This window comes from Ornithorhynchus anatinus, chromosome 7 (genome assembly GCF_004115215.2).
Source record: "Ornithorhynchus anatinus isolate Pmale09 chromosome 7, mOrnAna1.pri.v4, whole genome shotgun sequence".
Taxonomy (NCBI): Eukaryota; Metazoa; Chordata; class Mammalia; order Monotremata; family Ornithorhynchidae; genus Ornithorhynchus; species Ornithorhynchus anatinus.
Genome location: NC_041734.1, coordinates 66436569 through 66460770, shown reverse-complemented (window position 1 = coordinate 66460770; position 24202 = coordinate 66436569). Strand labels below are relative to the sequence as shown.

Below are 24202 nucleotides of genomic sequence, written 5' to 3'. Positions count from 1 at the left end.
AGCAGCATGGCTTAGTGGATAGAGTATGTGCCTGGGAGTCAGAAGGACCTGGTTCTAATCCTGCCTCTGCCTCTAGTCCACCGTGTGACCTTGGGCAAATCACTTCACTTCTCTGTACCTCAGTTCCCTCATCTAGAAAATGGGGATTAAGACTGTGACCCCTATATGGGACAGGGACTGTGTCCGACCCAATTACCTCGCATCTTATCCCCTGCTTTGTCCGGTGCTTGGCACATAGTAAGCGCTTAACAAATACCACAATCATCATCATCATGAACAACAACAATAATAATAATGATGATAATTTGGACACAGTCCCTGATCCACAGGGGACTCTCAATCTGCGATAAGGGGCTAGAAGCCGGGGACTAAAGAAGGAGAGACCCCGACGTAATAAAGGCGGAAAAATAACAGAATCAGTCGATGGTACTTACAGACTTACGTAGCCCATTTCTTACGGGGCTCCTTCCCGACCCGCCTTGCTCCATCTTGGCGGGAGGAGCCCCGCGCCGCCTCCACAGAACACAGACGACGGGAAGGCCGCAGCCGGGGGTCTATCCACCAGACCAGGCTGTTGCTCTGTATCTCCAATTAACTGTGTAAAAAAATGCTCATAGAAAGTGAGGTAACTTCCAGTATGTCCACTATTTGCCAAGAGCCTTAGTTGAGCTCTGCTGATTCTAGAATTTTCTGTGTGATTCAAAATGCCCAACAAGCTCCCGGTACACTTGGTATCCCAGGGTGTACTTGCATTTTGTGTGCGTTCCCAGAATGTTGCAAGCGTGCTAGATTGCTCTGGCAATGGTCAGATTGGCCTGTGTTTGAGAATTTTCCCCAAATGTTCCCGAATATTCTACGCGTGACAGAATTCTCTGTGAATGTGCTAAAATACCCAGTGACAGCAACAGATAGAATACTCGGTAGCACGGAGAGAACGTTTTCTGTTGCCCAGATGCTTGACTGTAACCAGGAAAAAGAATCAATTCTGTTTCTTTGGCTTTATTTTCTAAGATAAAAAAGTTATACAATTTAAAATACTCTATATGCTTCTCCTGATAATATTTAAAAATCATGAGTGACTCTATACATAGCTCCTGATTAATATTATTAATGTTCAACATAGTGCCATTTATATGGTTTGATTAATTGGTTAGAATGTCTGTGCACAGTAAGTAGCGTTGCAAGAAAAATGCCCCGATTCTCCAGTGTTTCAGATTCTTCACCAAAATAGGTTCTCGCTTCGTCAGAATTCCCTGGAGATCAACAGTGTCCGTTCACTGTTAATATGGCAAGGGGCAGCATCATAGAGAGTCAGACCTTCTATATTGGCCTCCACGTGTAAGGAAATTTTCTGAAACAGGAAAAAGAATTACAAATGGACGTTAGCTTTCTACGCGCGCTCCTGTAAAGCATTTAAGCACCCCGGGGACGCTATGTCAATATTAACGACCTGATGAAACGCTCTGTACAGTGCGCTGCCCCGAGCAGGAGCTCAATAAATGCTAAGATTGATGAAGATGAAACAGATTCTCGCTCTGTCCCCTCCTTCCCCACACTCTCCTTTAGTACCCAAACATCCTGGAAAGAGCTGAACCCTGACATAATCGGGGGAGTTTGCAAGGCTCTCAGAGAAATGTTTGGTTTTTCTAGGCTAGCGAGATGGCACGGCTGGAAGGTTAGACTCCCGGCCCCACACTGCCATTTCACACCGCGAGGCATTCAGAACTCAAGGATGTCACCAGCCCGCCATTTCCAGCTTACTCGAGAAATCACGACAGTAAAACCGGCCCCTTTTAATCCCCGTTCTACTTCACGGCTCGATGGATAAAAGATCCTGGAGCGGGCCCATTTCGGTGCGTTTCAATACTGGATGTGGTGAAGAATTAGGCCGTGGGGGTCATTTCCCCCCTACCTGGGACTGTCTTTTGTCCCTGGGCTCAGTCGGTGAGAAGCAGCGTGGCCTAGTAGCTAGCGGCGACCTCTCGCCCACATCCTACCTCTGGGCTGGAACGCCCTCCCTCCTCACATATCACACAGATGATTGCTCTCCCCCACTTCAAAACCTTATGGAAGGCACACCTCTTCCAAGAAGCCTTCCCTGACTATGCCCTTCTCTCCTCTTCTCCCCCTCCCTTCTGCGCCGCTCTTGCTTGCCACTTCATCCGTCCTCCCTTCCATCCCCACGCACATATGTATAGATCTGTAACTTATCTATTTTATTTAGCTATTTTTAATGTCTGTCTCCCCCTCCAGACCGTAGCTTGTAGTGCGCAGGAATGTGTCTGTTTTTGTATTGTGCTCTCCTAAGCGCTTAGTACAGTGCTTCGCAGACAGTAGGCGATCAATAAATACGATCGAATGAATGAACGCATGAATGAATGGAATCAAAAGGACCCGGGTCCTATTCCCGGCTCCGCTACTGGTCCGCTCTGTGACCTTGGGCAAGTCACTTCACTACTCTGTCCCTCAGTTATCTCATCTGTAAAATGGGGCCCGGGCTCTAGCCACTAAGATTATTTACTGCTCAGCAGTCCAGGGAACAGCAATCCAGATAAGTAAACTTCAGTAAGATCTCACTACTGAGAAGCAGTGTGGCCTCAGGGACAGAGCCCGGGTCTGGGCATCAGAAGGACCTGAGTTCTAATCCCGGCTCCGCCACTTGTCTTCTGTTGTGACCTTGGGCGAGTCACTTCACTGGTCCGTGCCTCAGTTACCTCATCTGGAAAATGGGGATTAAGACTGAGCCCCAGTGGGAAATGGACTGTGTCCAACCACCTTACTTTATATCTACCCCGGAGCTTAGAACAGTGCCAGGCACATAGTAAGCGCTTAACAAGCCCCATTTTAAAAAAACAAAAAAACTGATTCGGATAAAGGGCAGGAGGGGGAGAATGAAAAGGGTTCTCGGCTGAATTGGTGAATAATTCCCCATTATACCTTCCTGCCTTCTTGACTAGTCTTTCTCCGACTTGGAAACTTTGACAGTGAAGTAGCACAAATTCTCAATTAATGTGGCCCGAATGAACAAACTTTTATTGCCTGCAGACTCGATACCTTACTATAGTTACCATTCCTGAATGAATGAAATGCAGGAATTTTAGCTACACTTGGGTCTCACACTATTTTGTACATTGCCTTCTATAAAGCGGAACGTATGTTATGGACTCTTGCTTATAGGGTCTGGGACCCGGTGGGTACCCGATAAATATAAAGGAACATTCCCGATGAAAGAAGTGGTCTTCTGTGCCAGACAAATGACATCATAACTGCAAATACAATCCTGCATTCACAGAAATATCGGCTGAATGGCCATGATTATCAGTCCTACAGAACTCTGTCCAGAGATCTGGGGAAAGAGACAGGGACCATAGTGAAACATTTAGTCTCTAACAGATGAACCCAGCCTCTGTCCGAGCGCGGGAGGGGATTTCCATCCCTATCCATTGGAGGGGTCACCCCTCCACCCTCAACGCTTTCTTCGGCCAACCTCTCGCCCACGTCCCGCCTCCGGCCTGGAACGCCCTCCCTCCTCATATCCAACGGACAGTGAGTCTCCCGAGCTTCAAAGCCTTATTGAAGACACATCTCCTCCAAGAGGCCTTCCCTGACTAAGCCCTCTTTTCCTTTACTTGCGAGGCTCAGTGGAAAGAGCCCGGGTTTGGGAGTCAGAGGTCATGGGTTTGAATCCTGGCTCTGCCACTTGTCGTCTGTGTGACTGTGGGCAAGTCACTTAACTTCTCTGTGCCTCAGTGACCTCATCTGTAAAATGGGGATTAACTGGGAGCCTCACGTGGGACAACCTGATTACCCTGTATCTTCCTCAGCGCTTAGAACAGTGCTCTGCACATAGTAAGCACTTCACAAATCCCAACATTATTTACTTCAACGCCCTTCTGCATCACTTTGACTCGCTCCCTTTATTCATCCCCCCTTCCCAGCCCCACACCACTTATGTACATGTCTGTAATTTATTTATTAATGTCTGTCTCCCCCTCTGGACCTTAAGATCATTGTGGGCAGGGAATGTGCCTGTTGTATTGTTCTACTGTATTCTCCCAAGCACTTAGTACCGTGAGCCGCACGTAGTAAGTGCTCAATAAAGATGACTGACTGATTCCGTCAGGTGACTTTCCCCGTCCTGCTGCCTTCTGCAGCCAAACCACTCATCCTCCCGTCACTTCCTCTGGTGTGCTGTTACACACTGGTCAACGCCCCCCCGCCCTACCGTCCCTGCTAATCCCCCTGCTCTGTGACCTTGGGCAAGTCACTTCATTTCTCTGGGCCTCACCTCCCTCATCTGTAAAATGGGGATTAAGATTCGGAGCCCCACGTGGGGCAGGGACTATGCCCAACCCGAATTTCTCTTATCCACCCCAGAACAAGTACAGTGCCTGGCACATAGTAAGTGCTTAACAAATACCACCATTATTATTATTATTATTATTAGTGATAGTAATTAGTATTAGTAGTAATAAGTACTATTACTAATACCAATTACTAATACTATTACTAGTAATAAGTACTATTACTATTAGTAATAAGTACTATTACTACTAATAAGTAGTAATTAGTATTAGTAGTAATAAGCACTGGGCTGAGCTCAGTCCCTAGACCTTTCCCAGCTGGCCTGCCTCCTCCTCCTGCCTTTCTTCCTGTCTGGGGAAGTCGTTCATTCATTCATTCAATGGTATTTATTGAGCACTTTCTGTGTGCAGAGCACTGTTCTAAGCGCTTGGAAAGTACAGTTCAGCAATAAAGAGAGACAATCCTTGCCCACACCGGGTTTACAGTCTATTAGGGGTCTTCCACTGATCACTCCCTCCGCGTTCTTTCCAGATGCCCTCCTCCATCTTGCCTCACCTCGCACCTTCCATCCACTTACCTGTGGCCAATCCAAATCTGAGGGGCCAAACCGGGAGGCTGTCGAACAATCCAAAGGCTCCAAAGCAAACCCCAACAAGTGAATACTTCCTACGTAAACCTGCACTCCGACAAACGCCACATACATAAGAAGCAGTGTGGCTCAGTGGAAAGAGCATGGGCTTTGGGGTCAGAGGTCATGAGTTCGAATCCCAGCTCTGCCACTTGTCAGCTGCGTGACTGTGGGCGAGTCACTTCGCTTCTCTGTGCCTCGGTTCCCTCATCTGTAAAATGGGGCTTAAGACTGTGAGCCCCACGTGGGACAACCTGATTCCCCTGTGTCTACCCCAGCGCTTAGAACAGTGCTCGGCACATAGTAAGCGCTTAATAAATACCAATATTATTATTATTATTATTAGTGTGGCCTTCTGCATAGAGCGCAGGCCCGGGAGTCAGGAGTACCAGGCCTCTAATCCCGGCTCTGCCACTTGTCTGCTGTGGGACCTTGAGCAAGTCGCCTCACTACTCTGTGCCTCAGTTCCCTCATCTGTCAAATGGGGATTACGACTGTGAACCCTCTGTGGGACAGGGACTGTGTCCAACCCGATTAACTTGCATCTATCCCAGCGCTCTGAACGGTACCTGCCACACAGTAAGCACTTGACACCTATCGTTATTATAATTATCATATGGGTCTCATTCCCAAGGCCGAAAGGCATCTGAGAATCCAGCAGCAGGGCTAAAGAAAAGAAGGCACCTACCCCACCCCTCCCTAAATGATCTGGCTACCTCAGGTTAGATTTCAAGACCTCTCTCTTTCTTGTGATTCCATTAGGACAGTACGGTAATAATAATAATGGTACTTGTTAAGTGCTTACTGTGTGCCAAGCACTGTTCAAAGCGTTGGGGTAGATGCGAATTAATCAGGTTGGGCACAGCCCCTGTCCCACACGAGGCTCACACTCTTAATCCCCACTTTACAGATGAGGTAACTGAGGCCCAGAGAAGTTAGATGAGGTCATACAGCAGACAAGTGGCGGAGCGGAATTAGAACCCGTGACCGGACTCCCGGGTCCATGCTCTATCCACTGAACTGGCGCACCCCTGCTGCCATCAACGGTTTTTCAGAGCCCCCCCCCCCCGAGTTCCAAAGGTGGGGAGGGGGCAGAATTCCTGAGAAATTGGGTAAATTTCTCATAATCAATGGTCTCGTAATCAGGCTTAGACTCAGACCGCTTCTTGTACAAAACTCTCTGCAAGGAGTATAGTTTGTATGTGCAAACTGGGCGTGGCTAACAAGGACTAAACAACGCAGCTATTTGAGAAGTTCCCTTTTGAACAACGTCTCGTCGGAAGGATCTTTGTAAACTTCAGGAAAAACCAGCAGCACGTGAATGGACGGTCCCCCTACAAAGGGGAGGAAGAATTGGGACTGGCTTTGCCTAAGGCCACAAAGATTTCAGCATGAGTAATAATCAGTCTTACCTGAAAATCTCGAATATAAGTCAGGAAAAAACTAAAGAAGGATAAGGACATGGACCATTCCGCCGCAGTGGTGATCATGTGAAGCACATAGCCCTGGAGTTTAAAACAATGGGGTGAGATTGTTTTTCGAGACAAAATGGCGATCTTTACGTTCCGAGAGCACGGATAACATTCCGAGGAACCGTTTCTGCTTTCGGAAAACCAACTATTCACTTGGAGTCGATGCCTACGTCGCCAAGTGGAAGGAGGTGAGTTCAAACTTTTCAGAAAGCCATCAGCTGTTGTGGACTTGACTCTTCATTTGGGGAAAAAAAAAATCTCTCCAAGTACAGACATTTGTCCTTCCTGAACCCGGAAAAGAGTTGAGAGGTGCTTCGGGGAGGGTTAGAATGAGGATCAGGCTGAGGGTTAGAGATGAGGTTAGGATTGAATAGGCAGGTTTATGAGAAGCAGCGTGGCGCAGTGGAAAGAGCACGGGCTTTGGAGTCAGGGCTCATGAGTTCGAATCCCAGCTCTGCCACTTGTCAGCTGTGTGACTGTGGGCGAGTCACTTAACTTCTCTGTGCCTCAGTTCCCTCATCTGTAAAATGGGGACTAAGACTGTGAGCCCCACGTGGGACAACCTGATTCCCCTGTGTTTACCCCAGCACTTAGAACAGTGTTCTGCACATAGTAAGCACTTAACAAATACCAACATTTATTTATTATTTTTATATATATATATATATATATTTTGCTGAAAATCAGAACATTGAGATTCTACCCCACCCCATGCTTGCACACTCCTTTCTTCTTGATCACCCTGTTAGGGGCTTGGGGACTGGGAGAAGGGTGGGGTTCAGATTCCCCAGCATTCTGGGATGACTATACAAAAAAAAAAGGCTGGATCTTGAGAAATCTAAACCGAGTTGGTCCTGAGCAGGCTCCAGTCCAGTCAAAGAAGTCCACTCACTTAAAATGAGCAATTTACCGGCGATAGTGTACTCTCCCAAGAGCTTAGTACAGTGCTCTGCACACAGTACACTAGTAGAAGCAGCGTGACTCAGTGGAAAGAGCACGGGCTTGGTAGTCAGAGGCCATGAGTTCGAATCCCAGCTCTGCCACTTGTCAGCCGTGTGACTGTGGGCAAGTCACTTAACTTCTCTGGGCCTCAGTTATCTCATCTGTAAAATGGGGATGAAGACTGTGAGCCTCACGTGGGACAACCTGATTACCTTGTATCTACCCCCAGCGCTTAGAACAGTGCTCTGCACATAGTAAGCGCTTAACAAATACCAACAACATATATAGTACACACTCGATAAATTGACCGATTAACTGATTGGCAGTTAGAAGTCGATGCAAGGTGGGCAGACCAGTTTAATCGGAGAGTCCCCAATTCCAGGATATTTCATATTTTCCTAAAACCACCCAGGCAGGCCTTCAAAATTCTAGGACTGATCGGAGTAAATCGGAACACATAGTTGACCTGCCTCCGCACTTGGATCGGCGACCTCTGGACCTTTGATATTCATCCCAACTCCGACCTCACGGCACTTACGAATATACCTTTAAATGACATATCAATTGCTTATTTATTTATGTCAATGTCTGTCTCCCCCTCTAGACTGTAAGCAGTCTTAATGAAAGGGCAGGGGACGTGTCTGCTAATTCTGTCGCAATGTACTCTTCCAAGTGCTTAGTGCAGTGCTCCGCACATAGAAGTGCTCAATAAACACCACTGACGGTCTGATTGACCTAAGGTTAGGGCTGGGACTAGATTAAAAGCTGGGGTTTCGGTCAGACAAAACAACAGAGGGGTAGGAGAGGGGTTTAAATTGGGGTAAGTGAATCGATTTGGTCGATTCTTGACACATCGAACATTTGGCGTTTAGTGATTGAATGTGTGGATCTGTGACTCTCGAACGTTTGAATTTTGATGCTATCCGTTCAGATAGGTGACCGAGTTCAGGGTTGTTCTTGGGGGATGATCAACATGACGTCGTAAAATGGTGTGTGGAGAAAAATAATCATCCCCCCAACTTTCCCCCCTTTTTTTCCTCGTCTTTTCTGAGGGAACCACAGGCTCGCGAATCTGCATGTCTTTTAAAAACGTGTTTTTTTCTGAGTGCCAGAAGTGCTGCTCTGAGTCCCCCGATGGGCTGTGAGAATCCTACGAGAGGAAGCAACTCCATTCCTGAGTTGCCTTACAGCGTTGCGCTGTTCTGGCCACTGAAACGGACCCACGTGCGCAGCTGTGCTGGGGAGACATGCGTAGCCATGCTGAGGAGGTGGCTGGGGGAGGGATTGGGGGGAGGATAGTAGAGGGAATGGCAGAAATAGGAGTTCAGAAGATAGCAGCCGCTGAGTCTCCCATCCCACTGCACTACAGAGGGCTACGGGGCACGTAGCAGCAGCGAAAGGGAAAGGGGGCAGAAGTTGCTCTTCCCATGAACCACCTTCTCTCCACCCACACATCCCTGATTCATTCATTCAGTCATATTTATTGCATGCTTACCGTGTGCAGAGCGCTGTACTGAGCGCTTGGGAAAGTACAATACAACAATAAACACGACAATCCCCGCACACCACGAGCTTACGGTCTACAGCTGGAGAGACGTCAATACAAATCGATAAAATGACAGCTATGTACACAAGTGCTGTGGGGCCGGGGGGGGGGGGAGAGCAAAGGGAGCAAGTCAGGGTGACGCAGAAGGGAGTGGGAGATGAGGAAAAGTGGGGCCTAGTCTGGGAAGGCCTCTTGGAGGAGATGGGCCTGCAATTAGACACAATAAGGTAATCGCCTGTCGGATTTGAGGAGGGGGGGTGTTTCAGGCCAAAGGCGGGACGTCAGCGGCGAGGCAGGCGAGATGGAGGCCCGGTGAGAAGGTGAGAGGCACCAGAGGAGCGGCGTGTGCGGGCTGGGTTGTAGATGGAGAGAAGCGAGATGAGGTAGGCGGGGGCCGTGGTGATGAAGTGCTTTAAAGCGAATGGTGAGGAGTTTTTGTTTGATACGGAGGTGGACGGGCAACCAGGTTTGGAGGGGGGCGAGTGGCGACACGTCCTGAACGTTTTTGTAGAAAAATAATCCGGGCGGCATTACGCCCAGTCGGGAAATGGAGGTGGCACAAAGCCCAGAATCTCTCATTTGGTCCCGCCTGGTGGGATGCAAATACGAGCACTTACTTGGTCCTGAGGGGTCCAGTGGAGCTTCTGTACTAGATCTGGGCCAAAATGGCCACTGTACAAAATGGATGAGCAGGTCAGCACTGGAAAGAAACAGGTCAAGGAACCGTCAAGGCAGCATGGCCTTGAGGGAAGAGCAAGGGACGGGGAGTCCGGAGACCCGGGTTTGAGTTCCGGTTCTGCCGCTGGTCTACCGTATGACCGTGGGCAAGTCAGTAACTTCTCTGGGGCCTCGGTTCCCTCCTCTGTGAAACGGGGAGAGAGACGGACCGGAAGCCCCACGTGGGATAGAGACTGAAAGACAACGGGCCCGGGAGTCAGAAGACCTGGGTTCTAATCCCGGCTTTGCCAACTGTTTGCCGCATGACCTTGGGTAAGTCACTTCGCTTCTGGGGTCCTCAGTTCCCTCATCTGTAAAATGGGGATTAAGGCTGTGAGCCCCACGTGGCACAGGGACTGGGTCCAGCCTGATAAACCTGTATCTACCCCAACATTTAGAACGGTACTTGACATATAATAAATGCCTAATAAATACAATAAATTTTGTAGTTTCGGTGATGTTGCTATCTAGGCTAGCCCAGGGAGGAGAGCCTCTCGCTCCTGACCACGGTAATCTCTTGGCGACTTGCGTTGTCAACTCGCCACCTGACGCCGGGGAAATCCCAGAAAACCCAACAACCGTCTCTCCTTGGCTTCCCAAGACCACACTCCTTATCTCTCTGCTGCCCTGTTTCCTTCGGATTTCACGGCAAAGGATACTGCTAAACGCACTTACTCCGCACCAGATCACCACGATCAGCCTGATCCAGAAGATGTGTCGGCCGTGAATTTTCGGTTGCATTTTATAGGACAAGATCGTCTGTGTGAAGATGTAGAGGGCTCCCGGGCCGAACGTCAGCACCGCGCCCGTTATGTGCACGAGGAAGAGGGTCGTTTTCTGGGGGTGAAGAGAAGGCAGAGAAACCTGTAGACTTTCCACAACCGATTATACACAAACAACCTGGCCACCCGTGGAGCTTATCCTGCGGAAAGGTCTGAGGGAAATGTCAAAATTGTTCAAGGCCCTCCGAGGAAGGGGGATTGGTGCCGCTTTGCTTCCGTGACTAAAAGCTTCTGGGAACACGGTGGTACTAACAGCCACCTCTCACAAGACCGCAGGCAGCCAATTTGGGTGGCCGGGAATGGGAATATCCCCTCAACCCAGAAGTTCGTGGTGGGCAGGGAATGCGTCTGCTTACTACTGTACTCTCCCAAGCGCTTAGTACAGTGCTCTGCACACGGCGAGCGCTCGATAAACACGATGAAATGAATGAAAGTTCGTCGATCTTCCCGTTACCCCGGGATCGCCCCAGGATTCAGGTTAGGTCCAGGGAGATCTGGGGGTTCCTCAGGCCACAAGAACACAGGAGAGCTTTTTCCAACTCCTGCAGAGAACCTCTTGGGCCAGGATTGCCTCATGCCCATCTGGCAACAGACAGTCCCTGACGTGGGGCTAGTATAAACCCTCTCTGGGTCGCAGTTGCCAACTCTGGGCTGTGGCTGTTGCTTGCACCGGGCCGTAGCCACTCAGCCCAACTTCAGGCCCAACTCAAAGCCTCCGGTGCTGAGAACCTGGCTTCTGAAGATTCCAAGAGGCAAGTTTCTTGGTTTTAGCCTTTCTTACTCCACACCCTCCCTTTCACAATCAGTGGGGCAAAAATATCTGAATGAATCAGAATAATTCAGGGGTTGATTGACTGTAAATATATTGATTGGGCTGTTTGAATTTTTCAGTGATCATTCAGCAACACTGTCCCTTTGGGCTGTTCCGTTCTGGTCCAGATTTTCTCGGTCCAAGTTCTGAGATGATTCTGTCACCAAGGCAAAAATCAAAGATTTATTTCTACACCGGCAGAGTCAAGAGCACTGTTTTCAAACGGCAGCAGGGAACGTATATACCCACTCTATTGTATTGTACTTTCCCAAGCGCTTAGTAGAGTGCCCTGCATACGGTAAGCACTCAATAAATACCTTTGTTGATGATGATAAGTTCTGAAAGGGAAAAGATTTTTAAATGGCAAAGATTTTCCAGGGTAGAAGCTACCGGTGCTGCTCAGATGACTTTTTTGTTGTTGTTGCTGCCAGTCTCAATATATTTATAGTCAATCAACCACTGAATTATTTATTCTGATTAATTCAGATATTTTATTCTGGCATATTTAGTTTGGCATGTACTTTAATCTTTTCTTCCCTTCCTCCTCTTCCTTTTAAGTAATTGATGTTTGTCTGTCTCTCCCACTAGACTGACAGATCACTGTGGGCAGGGAATGTCTGTCTGTTATATTGTACACTCCCAAGTGCTTAGTACAGTGCTTTGTTCACAGTAAGCACTCAATAAATACCACTGATGATGATGATGATGATGATGATGAAGTCCTGCTTCTTGTATACTGAAATGGAAGGCTTTTTAAATGGCAAAGATTCTCCATTGTAGAAGCCACCAGTGCTATTTAAATGTTTTTTTTGTTGCTGACAATTACAATCTATTTATAGTCAATCATTCACTGAATTATTTATTCTGATTCATTCAGATATTTTATTCTGGCATATTTGCTCTGGCACGTACTTTAATCTTTTTTTCTTCCTCCTCTCTATAAATAATTGATGTTCGTCTGTCTCTTCTAATAATAATAATAATAATGGTATTTTTTAAGTGCTATTTGCCAAGGACTAGACTATAAGTTTGTTGTGGGCAGGGAATGTGTCTGTTTATTGTCATGCTGTACACTTCCAAGTGCTTAGTATAGTGCTCTGTACACAGCAAGTGCTCAATAAGTGCCACTGATGATGATGATGAAGTCCTGCTGCTTGTACACAGAAATGGAAAGATTTTTAAATGGCAAAGATTTTCCACTGTAGAAGTCACCAGTGCTGCCCAAATGATTTTTTTGGTGCTGCCAATTTCAATACATTTATAGTCCATTATCCACTGAATTATTTATTCTGATTCATTCAGATATTTTATTCTAGCATATTTGCTCTGGCACGTACTTGAATTTTCTTTCTTCCTCCTCTTCCTTTTCTCTATAAATACTCGATGTTCGTCTGTCTCTTTCACCAGACTGTAATCTCGTTGCGGGCAGGGAATGTGTCGGGTTATTGTTATAGTGTACACTCCCAAGTGCTTAGTAGAGTGCTTTGTACACAGTAAGCACTCAATAAATATGATTGAATAAATGAATGACTGTAACTGTTATCATACCGTACTCTTCCAAGTGCTTAGTACAGTGCTCTGCACATAATAAGCATTCAATAAATACCACTGATGATGATGAAGAGGGTGGTTAGAATGTAAACCCCTCTTGGGCAGAGAATGTGTGCTTTTTCTTCCGCTCAGTACAGTGCTTTGCACTGGGTAAGGGTGCAATAAATGACAGTAATTGAAATTCTTTGCAGCTTTAAAAGGTTGGACTTTTTCTGGGAGTTTTGCTCCCCAGTATTAATTTGGGGTGACAGTAAGTCTGCCAACCTATAGTGTATTTTCCTCAACAGTTCACCTGGTGCTTGTCAAGCTGATGATAATGACGGTATTTGTTAAGCGCTTACTATGTGCGAAGCACTGTTCTAAGCACTGGGGGGTTACAAGGTGATCAGGTTGTCCCACGTGCATACAAAATTACCGCCTCTTGGGAGGGAGCATTGGGGGGGGGGGGGGGGCGGAAGAGGAGGAGAAGATGTCAGACTCTGATGATCACACAATGCGTGGCTCAGAGTAAGCGTTTAATAAATTCCATCTTCAATGACATTCCTAAAACGACGACGATTCCATGTCCTCCTCTCAAATCTTTGCCATCAGACTGTAGACTCTAGAATGTAAATTCCTTTCTAGACTGTAAGCTCCTGGTGGGCAGGGAACGCGCCTACCAACTCTCCCAAGCGCTTAGTACAGTGCCCTGCACAGAGTAAGGGCTCGATACATATCACTGATGGACGGAGTAGTTAGGGAGCATGCCGACGGCCGCTGTCACAGTCTCTACCGTCATCCCTGGGCATCCCAGAGCTGACTTGAAATTCCCCAATTCCAACTGTGCGCAAGGTGGGTGGAGAGGGGAGGTTACCAGCAGGACGCCAGGGCGTCAAACTTTCCTTCTCCCCTCTTTCAGTCTCCCCTCTTCTAGACTGTGAGCCCGCTGTGGGCAGGGATTGTCTCTCTCTTACCAAACTGTAGTTCCCAAGCGCTTAGTACAGTGTTCGGCACACAGTACGCGCTCAATAAATACGACCGAATGAATATCCTGCCTGAACTGGGGCTGCTTGAAGGGAATGACTCCTGAGTCACTTCTCTGTGCCTCTGTTCCCTCATCCGTAAAATGGGGATGAAGACCGTGAGCCCCAGGTGGGACAGGGACGGTGTCCAACCTGATTAGCTTCTATCTACCCCAGCGCTTAGACCAGAGCCTGGCACATAGTAAGCGCTTAACAAATACCGTAATTATTTTTATTATTATCATTATCGTTAGGTTACAAAGGGGCTGCCCAGACAGGCAGGCCGTTCTCAGTTGGAAGGGTTCCTCCTCAGCCTCCCGGTAAGATTGGGCAAGAGAAACAGTCCTGGCTATCACGTGAAAGCTACGAGGAACCCAACCCATCGATAGCGTTGCCTAGGAACAGAACAATAAGGGCAGAATAAATCTTCACTGATGACAACAAAATTATCGTGGAGGAAACCAACTGCCACTTTTGGGGCGGTTCTACACTCCCCCAAAGCCCCTGCCTTCTTTATTTTCTCTTCCGGCTGCTTATTGCTGTTTTACTGGTTAATTAATGAATGAATGAATGTTGGCATTTGTTAAGCGCTGACTACGTGCCAAGCACTGTTCTAAGAGCTGGGGCGGATACAAGGTAATCAGGTTGGATACAGTCCCCGTTCCCCACATGGGGCTCACAATCTTAATCCTAATTTTTACATATGAGGTAACTGAGGTGCAGAGAAGTGAAGTGACTTGCCCAGAGTCACCCAGCAGAGAGGTGGCGGAGCTGGGATTAGAACCCACGTCCTCTGACTCCCAGGTCCACGATCTTGCCACTAGGCCATGCTGCTTCTCAAGAGAGTAAACAAGGTAGTAAAAGCAAGGAATTTCCTTCCTCTGCAGAGAAAGATAGGGCAAGTTCATTCATTCATTCAATAGCATTTATTGAGCGCTTACTACGCGCAGAGCACTGTACTAAGCGCCTGGAACGTACAATTCGGCAACAGATAGAGACCATCCCTGCCTATTTCCGGGTTTACAGTCTAATCGGGGGAGACAGACAGACAAAAACAACAGCCCTAAATAGAATCAAGGGGATGTACATCTCATTAACAAAATAAATAGGGTAATAAAAATATATACAAATGAGCAGAGTGCTGAGGGGAAGGGAGAGGGGGAGGAGCAGAGGGAAAGGGGGGGAAAGGGGGCTTAGCCGAGGGGAGGTGAAGGGGGGCAGAGAGGGAGCAGAGGGAAAAGGGGAAGCTCAGTCCGGGAAGGCCTCTTGGAGGAGGTGAGCTCTCAGTAGGGACCTACAAGGTAGTCAGAAGGAGATAACACTAAAAATAACTGTGGTGCCTATTGAACGCTTACTCTATGCCAGGCACCGTACTAAGCACTGGGGCGGATACAAGCAGATGGAGTTGAATACATGTGGGGCTCACAGTTTCGATCCCCATTTTACAGATGAGGGAACTGAGGCACGGAGAAGTCGAGTGACTCGCCCAAAGTCACGCCGCAGAGCCGGGATTAGAACCCGGGACCTTTTGACTCCCGGGCCTGAGTTCTATCCACTACACCATGCTTTTCAGCAGAGCAACTAAGGTCTGTCAGGATTTCCCACCCAGGCCGGCTTAGGTTCTTCCACCACGAACCCCCGCCAGGCTTCCCGTCTCACGCCGTCGGGTCGTGTCCGACCCACAGCGACAGCACGGACACATCTCTCCCGGAACGCCGCGCTCTCCATCCGCGATCGTTCCGGTGGCGGATCCAGAGAGTTTCCTCGGTCCAAATCCAAAAGTGGTTTACCATCGCCGCCTTCCGCGCCGTGAACTCCAGTCCCCGCCCTCGACTCTCTCCCGTGCCGCTGCCGCCCGGCACGGGGGAGTTTCGCCTCGCGGCAGATGGCCTTCCGCTCGCTAGCCACTGCCCAAGCTGGGAATGGAACGGACAGGCCCCTGCTTGACTCTCCCTCCCGTAGCCGAGACCAGAGAAGCAGCGCGGCCCCGTGGAAAGAGCCCGGGCTTGGGAGTCCGCGGTCATGGGTTCGAATCCCGGGCTCTGCCACTTGTCAGCTGTGTCACTGTGGGCAAGTCACTCCATTTCTCTGCGCCTCAGTGACCTCATCTGCAAAATGGGGATGAAGACCGAGCCTCACGAGGGATGATCTGATGACCCCGTATCTGCCCCAGCGCTTAGAACGGTGCTCCGCACCTAGTAAGCGCTTAACAAATACCAACATTATTACAGGGGAAGCAGCGTCAAGTCACTTCCCCTCTCTGGGCCTCAGTTCCCTCATCTGTAAAATGGGGATGAAGACTCTGAGCCTCACAATCTGATTCCCCTGTACCTACCCCAGCGCGCCGAACAGGGCTCTGCACATAGTAAGCGCTTAACAAATACCAACGTTATTATGGGTAGAGGACTTGAGACTCCCCAGGTGCGACGCTGAGAGGGGACAGGCGAGGCTTAGGGGAAGAAAATGCCTTTAGAGGTTCCTGGAACATTTGAGCCGAAATACCAACCTGGAAGTTGGCCACGACGGAAAGTCCTAGGCAACTCAGGAGGCCGAGTCCAAGGCCAACTTTGTTTATCCTGGTGATCTGGGTGTCCTCGGGAATCAGGGCGTCGACTTGCTTATAGCGCACATACATAGTGGCCATTCCTGGGAAGACAATCGACGCCGGTGGTGAGGCTTTGAACGGAGAGCAAATGCCAACAGATGATACTAACGTTGGTATCTGTTAAGCGCCTCCTACGCGCACAGCACTGCTCTAAGCGCTGGGGGAGATACGGGGTCATCGGGTTGTCCCACGTGAGGCTCACAGTCTTCATCCCCATTTTACGGATGAGGTGACTGAGGCACAGAGAAGGGAAGTGACTTGCCCACAGTCACACAGCTGACAAGGGAAGCAGCGTGGCTCAGTGGAAAGAGCCCGGGCTTGGGAGTCAGGGGGCATGGGTTCGAATCCCGACTCTGCCACTTGTCAGCCGTGTGACTGTGGGCAAGTCACTTCACTTCTCTGGGCCTCAGTTCCCTCATCTGGAAAATGGGGATGAAGACCGCGAGCCCCACGTGGGACCACCTGATCTCCCTGTGTCTACCCCAGCGCTTAGAACAGTGCTCTGCACATAGAGTTTAACCAAAAAAAAAGCGTCAGAGCCGGGATTCGAACCCATGACCTCCGACTCCCAAGCCCGGGCTCTTTCCACTGAGCCACGCTGCTTCTCATATTGAGCGCTTACGGCGGGCACAGAGCTGTACTAAGCGCTTGGGAGAGGACAGTGTAACGGTGGGTAGAGAGGTTCCCGCCCCACAATGAGTTTACAGGCTAGAGATGGTTAAATCTGTCCAACTGTTAACAAGTAGCAAAGTTAACAAGAAGCGGCGTGGCCTAGGATGGAGCGCACAGGGCTGGGCGTTAAGGACCCGGGTTCTAATCCCCGCTCTGCCACTTGTCTGCCGTGTGACCTTGGATGAGTCACTTAACTTCTCTGGGCCTCAGTTACCTTATCTGTAAAATGGGGATTAAGCCTTTGAGCCCCAAGTGGGACATGGACTACGTCCAACATATTTAGCTTGCATTTACTCCAAAGCCTAGTAATAATAATTATGGTATCTGTTAAGCGCTTACTATGTGCGCTAAGCGCCGGGGTAGATACGAGGTAATCAGACTGTTCCATGGGGGGCTCACGGTCTTAATCCCCATTTGACAGGTGAGGTAACTGAGGTACGGAGAAGTTAAGTGACTTGCCCAAGGTCACGGCACAGACGAGTGCCTGGCACATAATAAGTACTTAATAAATACCATTAAAACCAAACAAAAACAACGAAAATCCACTTTGTGCAGCGTCCTATGGGGAGTTACTAAGGAAAATCTGCCCAGGTCTTTTGCTTCTGGTGAACAAGTGCTCAGTACAGAGCTTTCCACAGAGGGGCACTCAATAAATACCACCGATCGATTACGATCCATGGTTAGACGTGATTCTGGAAGGAGGGGTATTTTTTTCCATTTGAAACAAGTTTTGAGTGCTCAGAACTCTGAGGAAAGGATCTGTACCTCTGACTGATCATTGCACGCCTGCCGTTTATGTCTCAAATGAGCATGCGGAGGGGGAAAACCATCCAGTTTGGGCACTGAACTAAATTCATTCACTCATTAATTTATTCATTCGATCGCATTTACTGAGCACTTACTGTGCGCAGAGCACTTGGGAGAGTACGCTCTATCAGTAAACAGACACATTCCCTGCCCGCAGTGAGCTTACAGGCTAGAGGGGCCTAAGTCCCTGGGAGAGCACAAGACATTAGAGTCGGTAAATACAATTCTTAGTACAGTGCTCTGCACACAGTTAGCGCTCAATAAATACTACTGAATGAGTTCCGGCCCTCAGGGAGTTTACAGATACTGGAATGAAGGGAAATGGATAGAAGACGGGCTTGGGAGTCAGAAGGACCTGGGTTCTAATCCCGGCCCGCCAACTGTCCGCTGTCTGACCTCGGCAAGTCACTTCACTGGGCCTCAGTTACCTCATCTGTAAAGTGGGGATCAAGACTGTGAGCCCCACGTGGAACAAGGGACTGCGTCCAACCTGATTTGCTTGTATCCACCCCAGTGCTTAGAACAGTGCCCGGTACACAGGGAAGATAATAACAATAATAATGTTGGTATTCGTTAAGCGCTTACTTTGTGCAGAGCACTGTTCTAAGCGCTGGGGGAGATCCAGGGTCATCAGGTTGTCCCACATGGGGCTCACAGTTTTCATCCCCATTTTCCAGGTGAGGGAACTGAGGCCCAGAGAAGTGAAGTGACTTGCTCACAGTCACCCAGCTGACAAGTGGCAGAGACAGGATTCGAACCCATGACCTCTGACTCCCAAGCCCGGGCTCTTTCCACTGAGCCACGCTGCTTCTCTACAAGCTTAAAGACTAGCACGGTTATTATTATGAGGAGGATGACGACGGTTCCCTCTGCTCTACGGGTAGAGGCTGACGTGGGGTGAGCCGATCCGCCGACTTGCCAACCTCGTTGACCTAGATTTTTGTGACCCTGGAGGTCGTAGGCAGGTTGGTTCACATTTCATTCATTCAGTCGTATTTATTGAGCGCTTACTGTGTGCAGAGCACTGTCCTAAGCGCTTGGAAAGTACAATTCGGCAACAGATAGAGACCATCCCTGCCCGACAACGGGCTCTGGAAACGTTACTGAGATTCACTTCAGGCCATTTCTTTTTGGATGACTTTTGACTCCGCCGCAAAGAAGGTACTTTTACTTGCTCCTCCCACTAAAGCTGGGTCAAAAGAAAAGCAGTGTGGCCGAGTGGAGAGAGCTCCGGCTGGAAGTCAGAGGACCTGGGTTCTAATCCTGACTCTGGCACTTGTCAGCTGGGTGACTTAGGGTACGTCACTTCACTTCTTTGGGCCTCAGTTCCCTCATCTGTAAAACGGGGAGTAAGACCGTATGGGACAGGGACCGCGTCCAACCTGATTATCCTGTATCTATCCCGGCGCTTAGTACGGTGTCCGGCACGTAGTAGGTGCTTAACAGATACCATTAAAAAAAAAAAATTCAGATCCCTATTGCTGGGGGATGGTTTTTGGAAGGCTGCATCAACTAGATAATGCTGAGTCCGCTGCTCACGAGGACCATCGGGGCAGGGAGATCCCCCCACTCGCTTCCAATTCTAAATCTCCCTCCAGACTGTACGCTCGCTGTGGACAGGGAATGTGTCTGTTTATTGCTACACTGTCCTCCCCCAGACGCTTAGTCCAGTGCTCTGCACACGGCAGGCGCTCAATAAACGCTATTGAACGAATGAATGAATCTGCAAATGGGGATTCAATGACTGTTCTCTCTCCTCCTCTGACTGTGAGCCCAATCTGGGACCTAATTATCTTGTTTCTACCCCAGTCCTCCGAAGAGTGCCGGGTACATAGTAAGCGCTTAACGAATACCACAATTTAATCATTATTATTATGATTATCACTGTTTTTTTTTATTATACGGCTTGGCAACCTCATCATTCGCAGTGGCACGCCATTCATCCATTCGAATGTATTTACTGAGCGCTTACGGTGTGCAAAACGCTATACAGAGCGCTTGGGAGAGTACAGTATAACACAGAACCGGTCACATTCCCCGCCCTCCTTGAGCTTACAGTCTAGAGGCGGAAATGGGCCTTAATATGAGTAAATTAATGAATTACAGATACGTACTTATGTCCACCACTAAGAATAAGCTTCCCTCAATACCGTTGGACACCCAAACGTTTCCTTAACCGCACTGCCTGGATCCCGGCGGCGCTGCGTGAAGTAGGACTCGTGCTTTCGCGTGACAACTAACCACCGGGAAACTCCCGATTTAAAAATCTTTGGAGGCGCTCTGTGACCCCACAGTGAACCCGTGCTGTGTTTTGCGAACCACAGGTTCAGAACTTTGGTTCCCTTTTCTCTGTGACTGATTCAAACCACCCGCGCACACGCAGAGCCTCTAACCCACGCGCTCCTCTCATCGCTCCATTTCAAATGCAATTTCAAATATAATAGATGGGCAGGCATCCTAATGAAATAAGAAGGGTCGCGTAACTCTGGAAGGGCCCGGAAAAAGGTTGCGTAACTTTCTGAATCTTTCCGGCAGACGTGTTTACGAGCTCCGAGATTCGCTCCGCAAGGCATCCTAGAAAGACTGAGAACTCCTCTAGATTCTAAGCTCTTTGAGGGCGGGGAACCAACTCTATCGCTCCGTACTCTCCCGAGCGCTCACTACGGGGTTCTGCACACCGCAAGCGCTCGACAAATACCGCTGACGGACTGCTGACATGCAGAACGAGAGAGCGTTTCACTTACGTGGCTGGCATACAAAACGAGCGATAACTTGGAGCCTTGAAACTGTTGCGCTGCCTATTTTTACTTCAGCCAAATGAATCATACTTTTTTGAAACGGCTGTTGAATAAAGGTTATTCGCATGCTGCCAACCTCTACCGTTTGAATGCACTACGACTTGGTGGAACAGTCCAGAAATATTCTCAACATCGTCCTACTAAATTCAAATTATTCACGATAATAACGACGATGGTATTCGTCAGGCACTTACCCTGCGTCGAGCACCGTTCTGGGTAGATACGAGTTCATCCCGTTGGACAGAGTCCCTGCCCCACATGGGGCTCGGAGACTAAGAGGGAAGACAGGGACTGAATTCCCATTTTACAGATGAGAAAACTGGGACACAGAGAAGGTAAGGCACACGCCCAAAGTCCCACATTTAGCAATTAGCAGAGGTGGGATTCGAACTCAGATCCTCTGACTCCCAGGCCTGTGTTGTTCCCACTAGGCCATTCTGCTTCTCTAAAAGTAATCGTGACAATGACGGCATTTACCAAGCGCTTGTTAGGTGCCCAGCATTCCGCTAAGGGCTGAGGCTGATGCAAAACGATCAGCTTGGACCCAGCCCCTGCCCCTCACAGGACTCACAGTTCAATCAATCGGTAATATTTATTGATTGCATACTATGTGCAGAGCACTGTTCTAAGCGTGAGGGAGAGTAATAATAATAATAATGTTGGTATTTGTTAAGCGCTTACTAGGCGCAGAGCACTGTTCTAAGCGCTGGGGGAGATACAGAGTAATCAGGTTGTCCCACGTGAGGCTCACAGTCTTAATCCCCATTTTACAGATGAGGGAACCGAGGCACAGAGAAGTGACTTGCCCACGGTCACATAGCTGACAAGGGGGCAGAGCCGGAATTCGAACTCTTGACCTCTGACTCCCAAGCCCGGGCTCTTTCCACTGAGCCACGCTGCTTACAATTCAACAGAACTAGCTGAGATGTTCCTTAAGAGAGAAGCACTGTGAGAAAACAAAAATGTAAAAAGGTGAATTCCTCGATTTTCCCCATCCCGTCCATAGTTCGGGGCCAAAATAAAGGGGTGAAGATTACTCCGGAGGAAAACCGATCGCAACTACCCGGCCGGGGTAAATCGGCTGCTTTTAGTGGCTACCATTTTTCGATAATAGGAAGCACCACGGCCTGGCGGAGAGGGCAGGGGCCCGGGGGTCCGAAGGACCTGGGTTCTAATCCCGGCTCCACCAGCCGTCTGCTGTGTCACCTCGAGCCAGTTACTTAACTTCTGTGTGTCTCAGTTACCACATCTGAAAAATGGGGATTAAGCCCGGGAGCCCCACGTGGGACACGAACTGTGTCCTACTGATTATCTTGTACCTGTCTATCCCAGGACTTAATAATAATAATAATAATAATGTTGGTATTTGTTAAGCGCTTACTATGTGCCGAGCACTGTTCTAAGCGCTGGGGGAAATACAGGGTAATTAGGTTGTTCATTCATTCATTCAATAGTATTTATTGAGCACTATGCGCAGAGCACTGTACTGAGCGCTTGGAATGGACAAATCGGCAACAGATAGTGACAGGCTGTCCCTATTTGTTAAGCGCTTATTATGTGCACAGCACCGTTCTAAGCGCTGGGGGAGATACAGGGTCATCAGGTTGTCCCACGTGAGGCTCACAGTCTTCACCCCCATTTTACAGATGAGGGAACTGAGGCCCAGAGAAGTCAAGTGACTCGCCCACAGTCACAGAGCTGACAAGTGGTAGAGCGGGGATTCGAACCCATGACCTCTGACTCCAAAGCCCGGGCCCTTCCCACTGAGCCACGCTGCTTCTGGCACACAGTAAGCGCTTAATAAATACCATGAAAAAAAGCAGGGCCTAGCGGGAAGGGCACAGGCCTGGGAGGTAAAAATCCACCACCCGCTTCGTGTTGTGACCCTGGGTAGGTTTCTTCATCTGAAAAAATGGGAATGAGATACCTGTTCTCTCTCCCTCTTCGACCGTGAGCCTCAAGTGGGACAGGCGCTGGCTCCGATCTGCTTATTCAATCGTATTTATTGAGCGCTTACTCTGCGTAGAGCACTGTCCTAAGCGCTTAAATCTCAGCCCCACGGTACTCATGAGCACATCTGTAATTTATTGTAATGTCTGTTTCCCCCACTAGACTCTATGCTCCTTGTGGGCAGGGAACTTGTCTACCAAACCTATCATATTCCCTCAAGTGTTTCTATTCGAGAGCATAGAAATACTTGGTATTTCTCTAGAGAAGCAGCGTGGCTCAGTGGAGAGGGCCCGGGCTTGGGAGTCAGAGGTCATGGGTTCGAATCCCGGCTCGGCCACTTGTCAGGTGGGTGACTGGGGGCAAGTCACGTCACTTCTCTGGGCCTCAGTTCCCTCCTCTGTAAAACGGGGATGAAGACTGTGAGCCTCACGGGGGACAACCTGATGACCCCGTATCTCCCCCAGCGCTTAACAAATACCAACATTATTATTAAGTATTTTGTATAGTGCTCTGCGCACGATATTAGTCCAGTGCTTGGGACAAAGTAAATGCTCACTAAACACCACATTATTATTATTATTGTTATTATTATTATGAATAAACTAGCCAAAGAAGAAGATCTCCCCAGTGTTCTTGGGAAACCGATGAAGAGATGACTTACCTAAGACAGCGGCAATATTTAACATTGCCCCAAACAGACATTTTTCCGGAGCCACTGTTCCCGTGTCACTGAAAGAGAAATATGCCAACGTGGATTTTGCCCTGAAAATGCCGCCCAAACGTGTTCAAAGGCTGCCTGCCACTGGGTATTAGTTGGCCAAGAAGGGAAAGGAGGTCAGTCCGGATCCCATTCCCCTTGCTCCCGTTTAGAAAAACGTTTGGCACCATTCCCCCGTCGCCCTTGTTCTAAAGGAGCCCGACGTTTTGATCGGCGTGTTCGAGCCAGGCGCTCCGTTCTGATCACCTTGGGTCCAGATGGAGACGGTATTTCTCGTTAAATAAGCAGCGTGGCTCAGTGGCAAGAGGCCGGGCTCGGGAGTCAGAGGTCACGGGTTCGAATCCCTGCTCGGCCACTTGTCAGCTCTGTGACTCTGGGCAAGTCACTTCACTTCTCGGTGCCTCGGTTACCTCATCTGTAAAATGAGGATTAAGATTGTGAGCCCTACGTGGGACAACCTGATTCCCCTGTCTCCCCCAGCGCTTAGAACAGTGCTTGGCACATAGTAAGCACTGAACAAATACCAACATTATTATTATTATTAAATGCTTACCTCATTCACTCATTCAATAGTGGTTATTGAGCGCTTACTATGTGCAGAGCACTGGACTGAGCGCTTGGAATGGACAAATCGGCAACAGATAGAGACAGTCCCCGCCCACTGATGGGCTTACAGTCTGATCGGGGACTGTACCTCATAATGATAATAATAATGTTGGTATCTGTTCAGCGCTTACTATGTGCAGAGCACCGTTCTAAGCGCTGGGGTAGATACGGGGTCATCAGGTTGTCCCACGTGGGGCTCACAGTTAATCCCCATTTTACAGATGAGGTAACTGAGGCACAGAGCCCCGCCCGGGCCCCAGCCAGGCTCCGTTCCCCCCCCAAAACCCAGCT

General features: G+C 48.9%; 1 protein-coding gene across 5 annotated transcripts in view; it reads right to left on the bottom strand.

The window, feature by feature from the left end:
- Positions 1-981: 981 nt before the first annotated feature.
- The window catches only part of DRAM2 (DNA damage regulated autophagy modulator 2), a 41759-nt gene continuing 18538 nt past the window's right edge, over positions 982-24202 (bottom strand). The window contains exons 1-7 of one of the 5 annotated variants that reach the window (XM_029069767.2): positions 23552-23631; positions 23249-23316; positions 16262-16431; positions 10270-10447; positions 9511-9593; positions 6346-6438; positions 982-1351 (exon numbers count right to left, since the gene is read on the bottom strand). In XM_029069767.2, the coding sequence (XP_028925600.1) occupies positions 1244-1351; positions 6346-6438; positions 9511-9593; positions 10270-10447; positions 16262-16431; positions 23249-23273 (657 nt within the window). In that variant the 5' untranslated portion in view covers positions 23274-23316; positions 23552-23631 and the 3' untranslated portion in view covers positions 982-1243. Of the gene's footprint in view, positions 1352-6345; positions 6439-9510; positions 9594-10269; positions 10448-16261; positions 16432-23248; positions 23317-23551; positions 23632-24202 lie in introns of those variants that run through there. The other 4 variants (XM_029069768.2, XM_029069764.2, XM_029069766.2 and 1 more) reach the window with 4 other exon arrangements.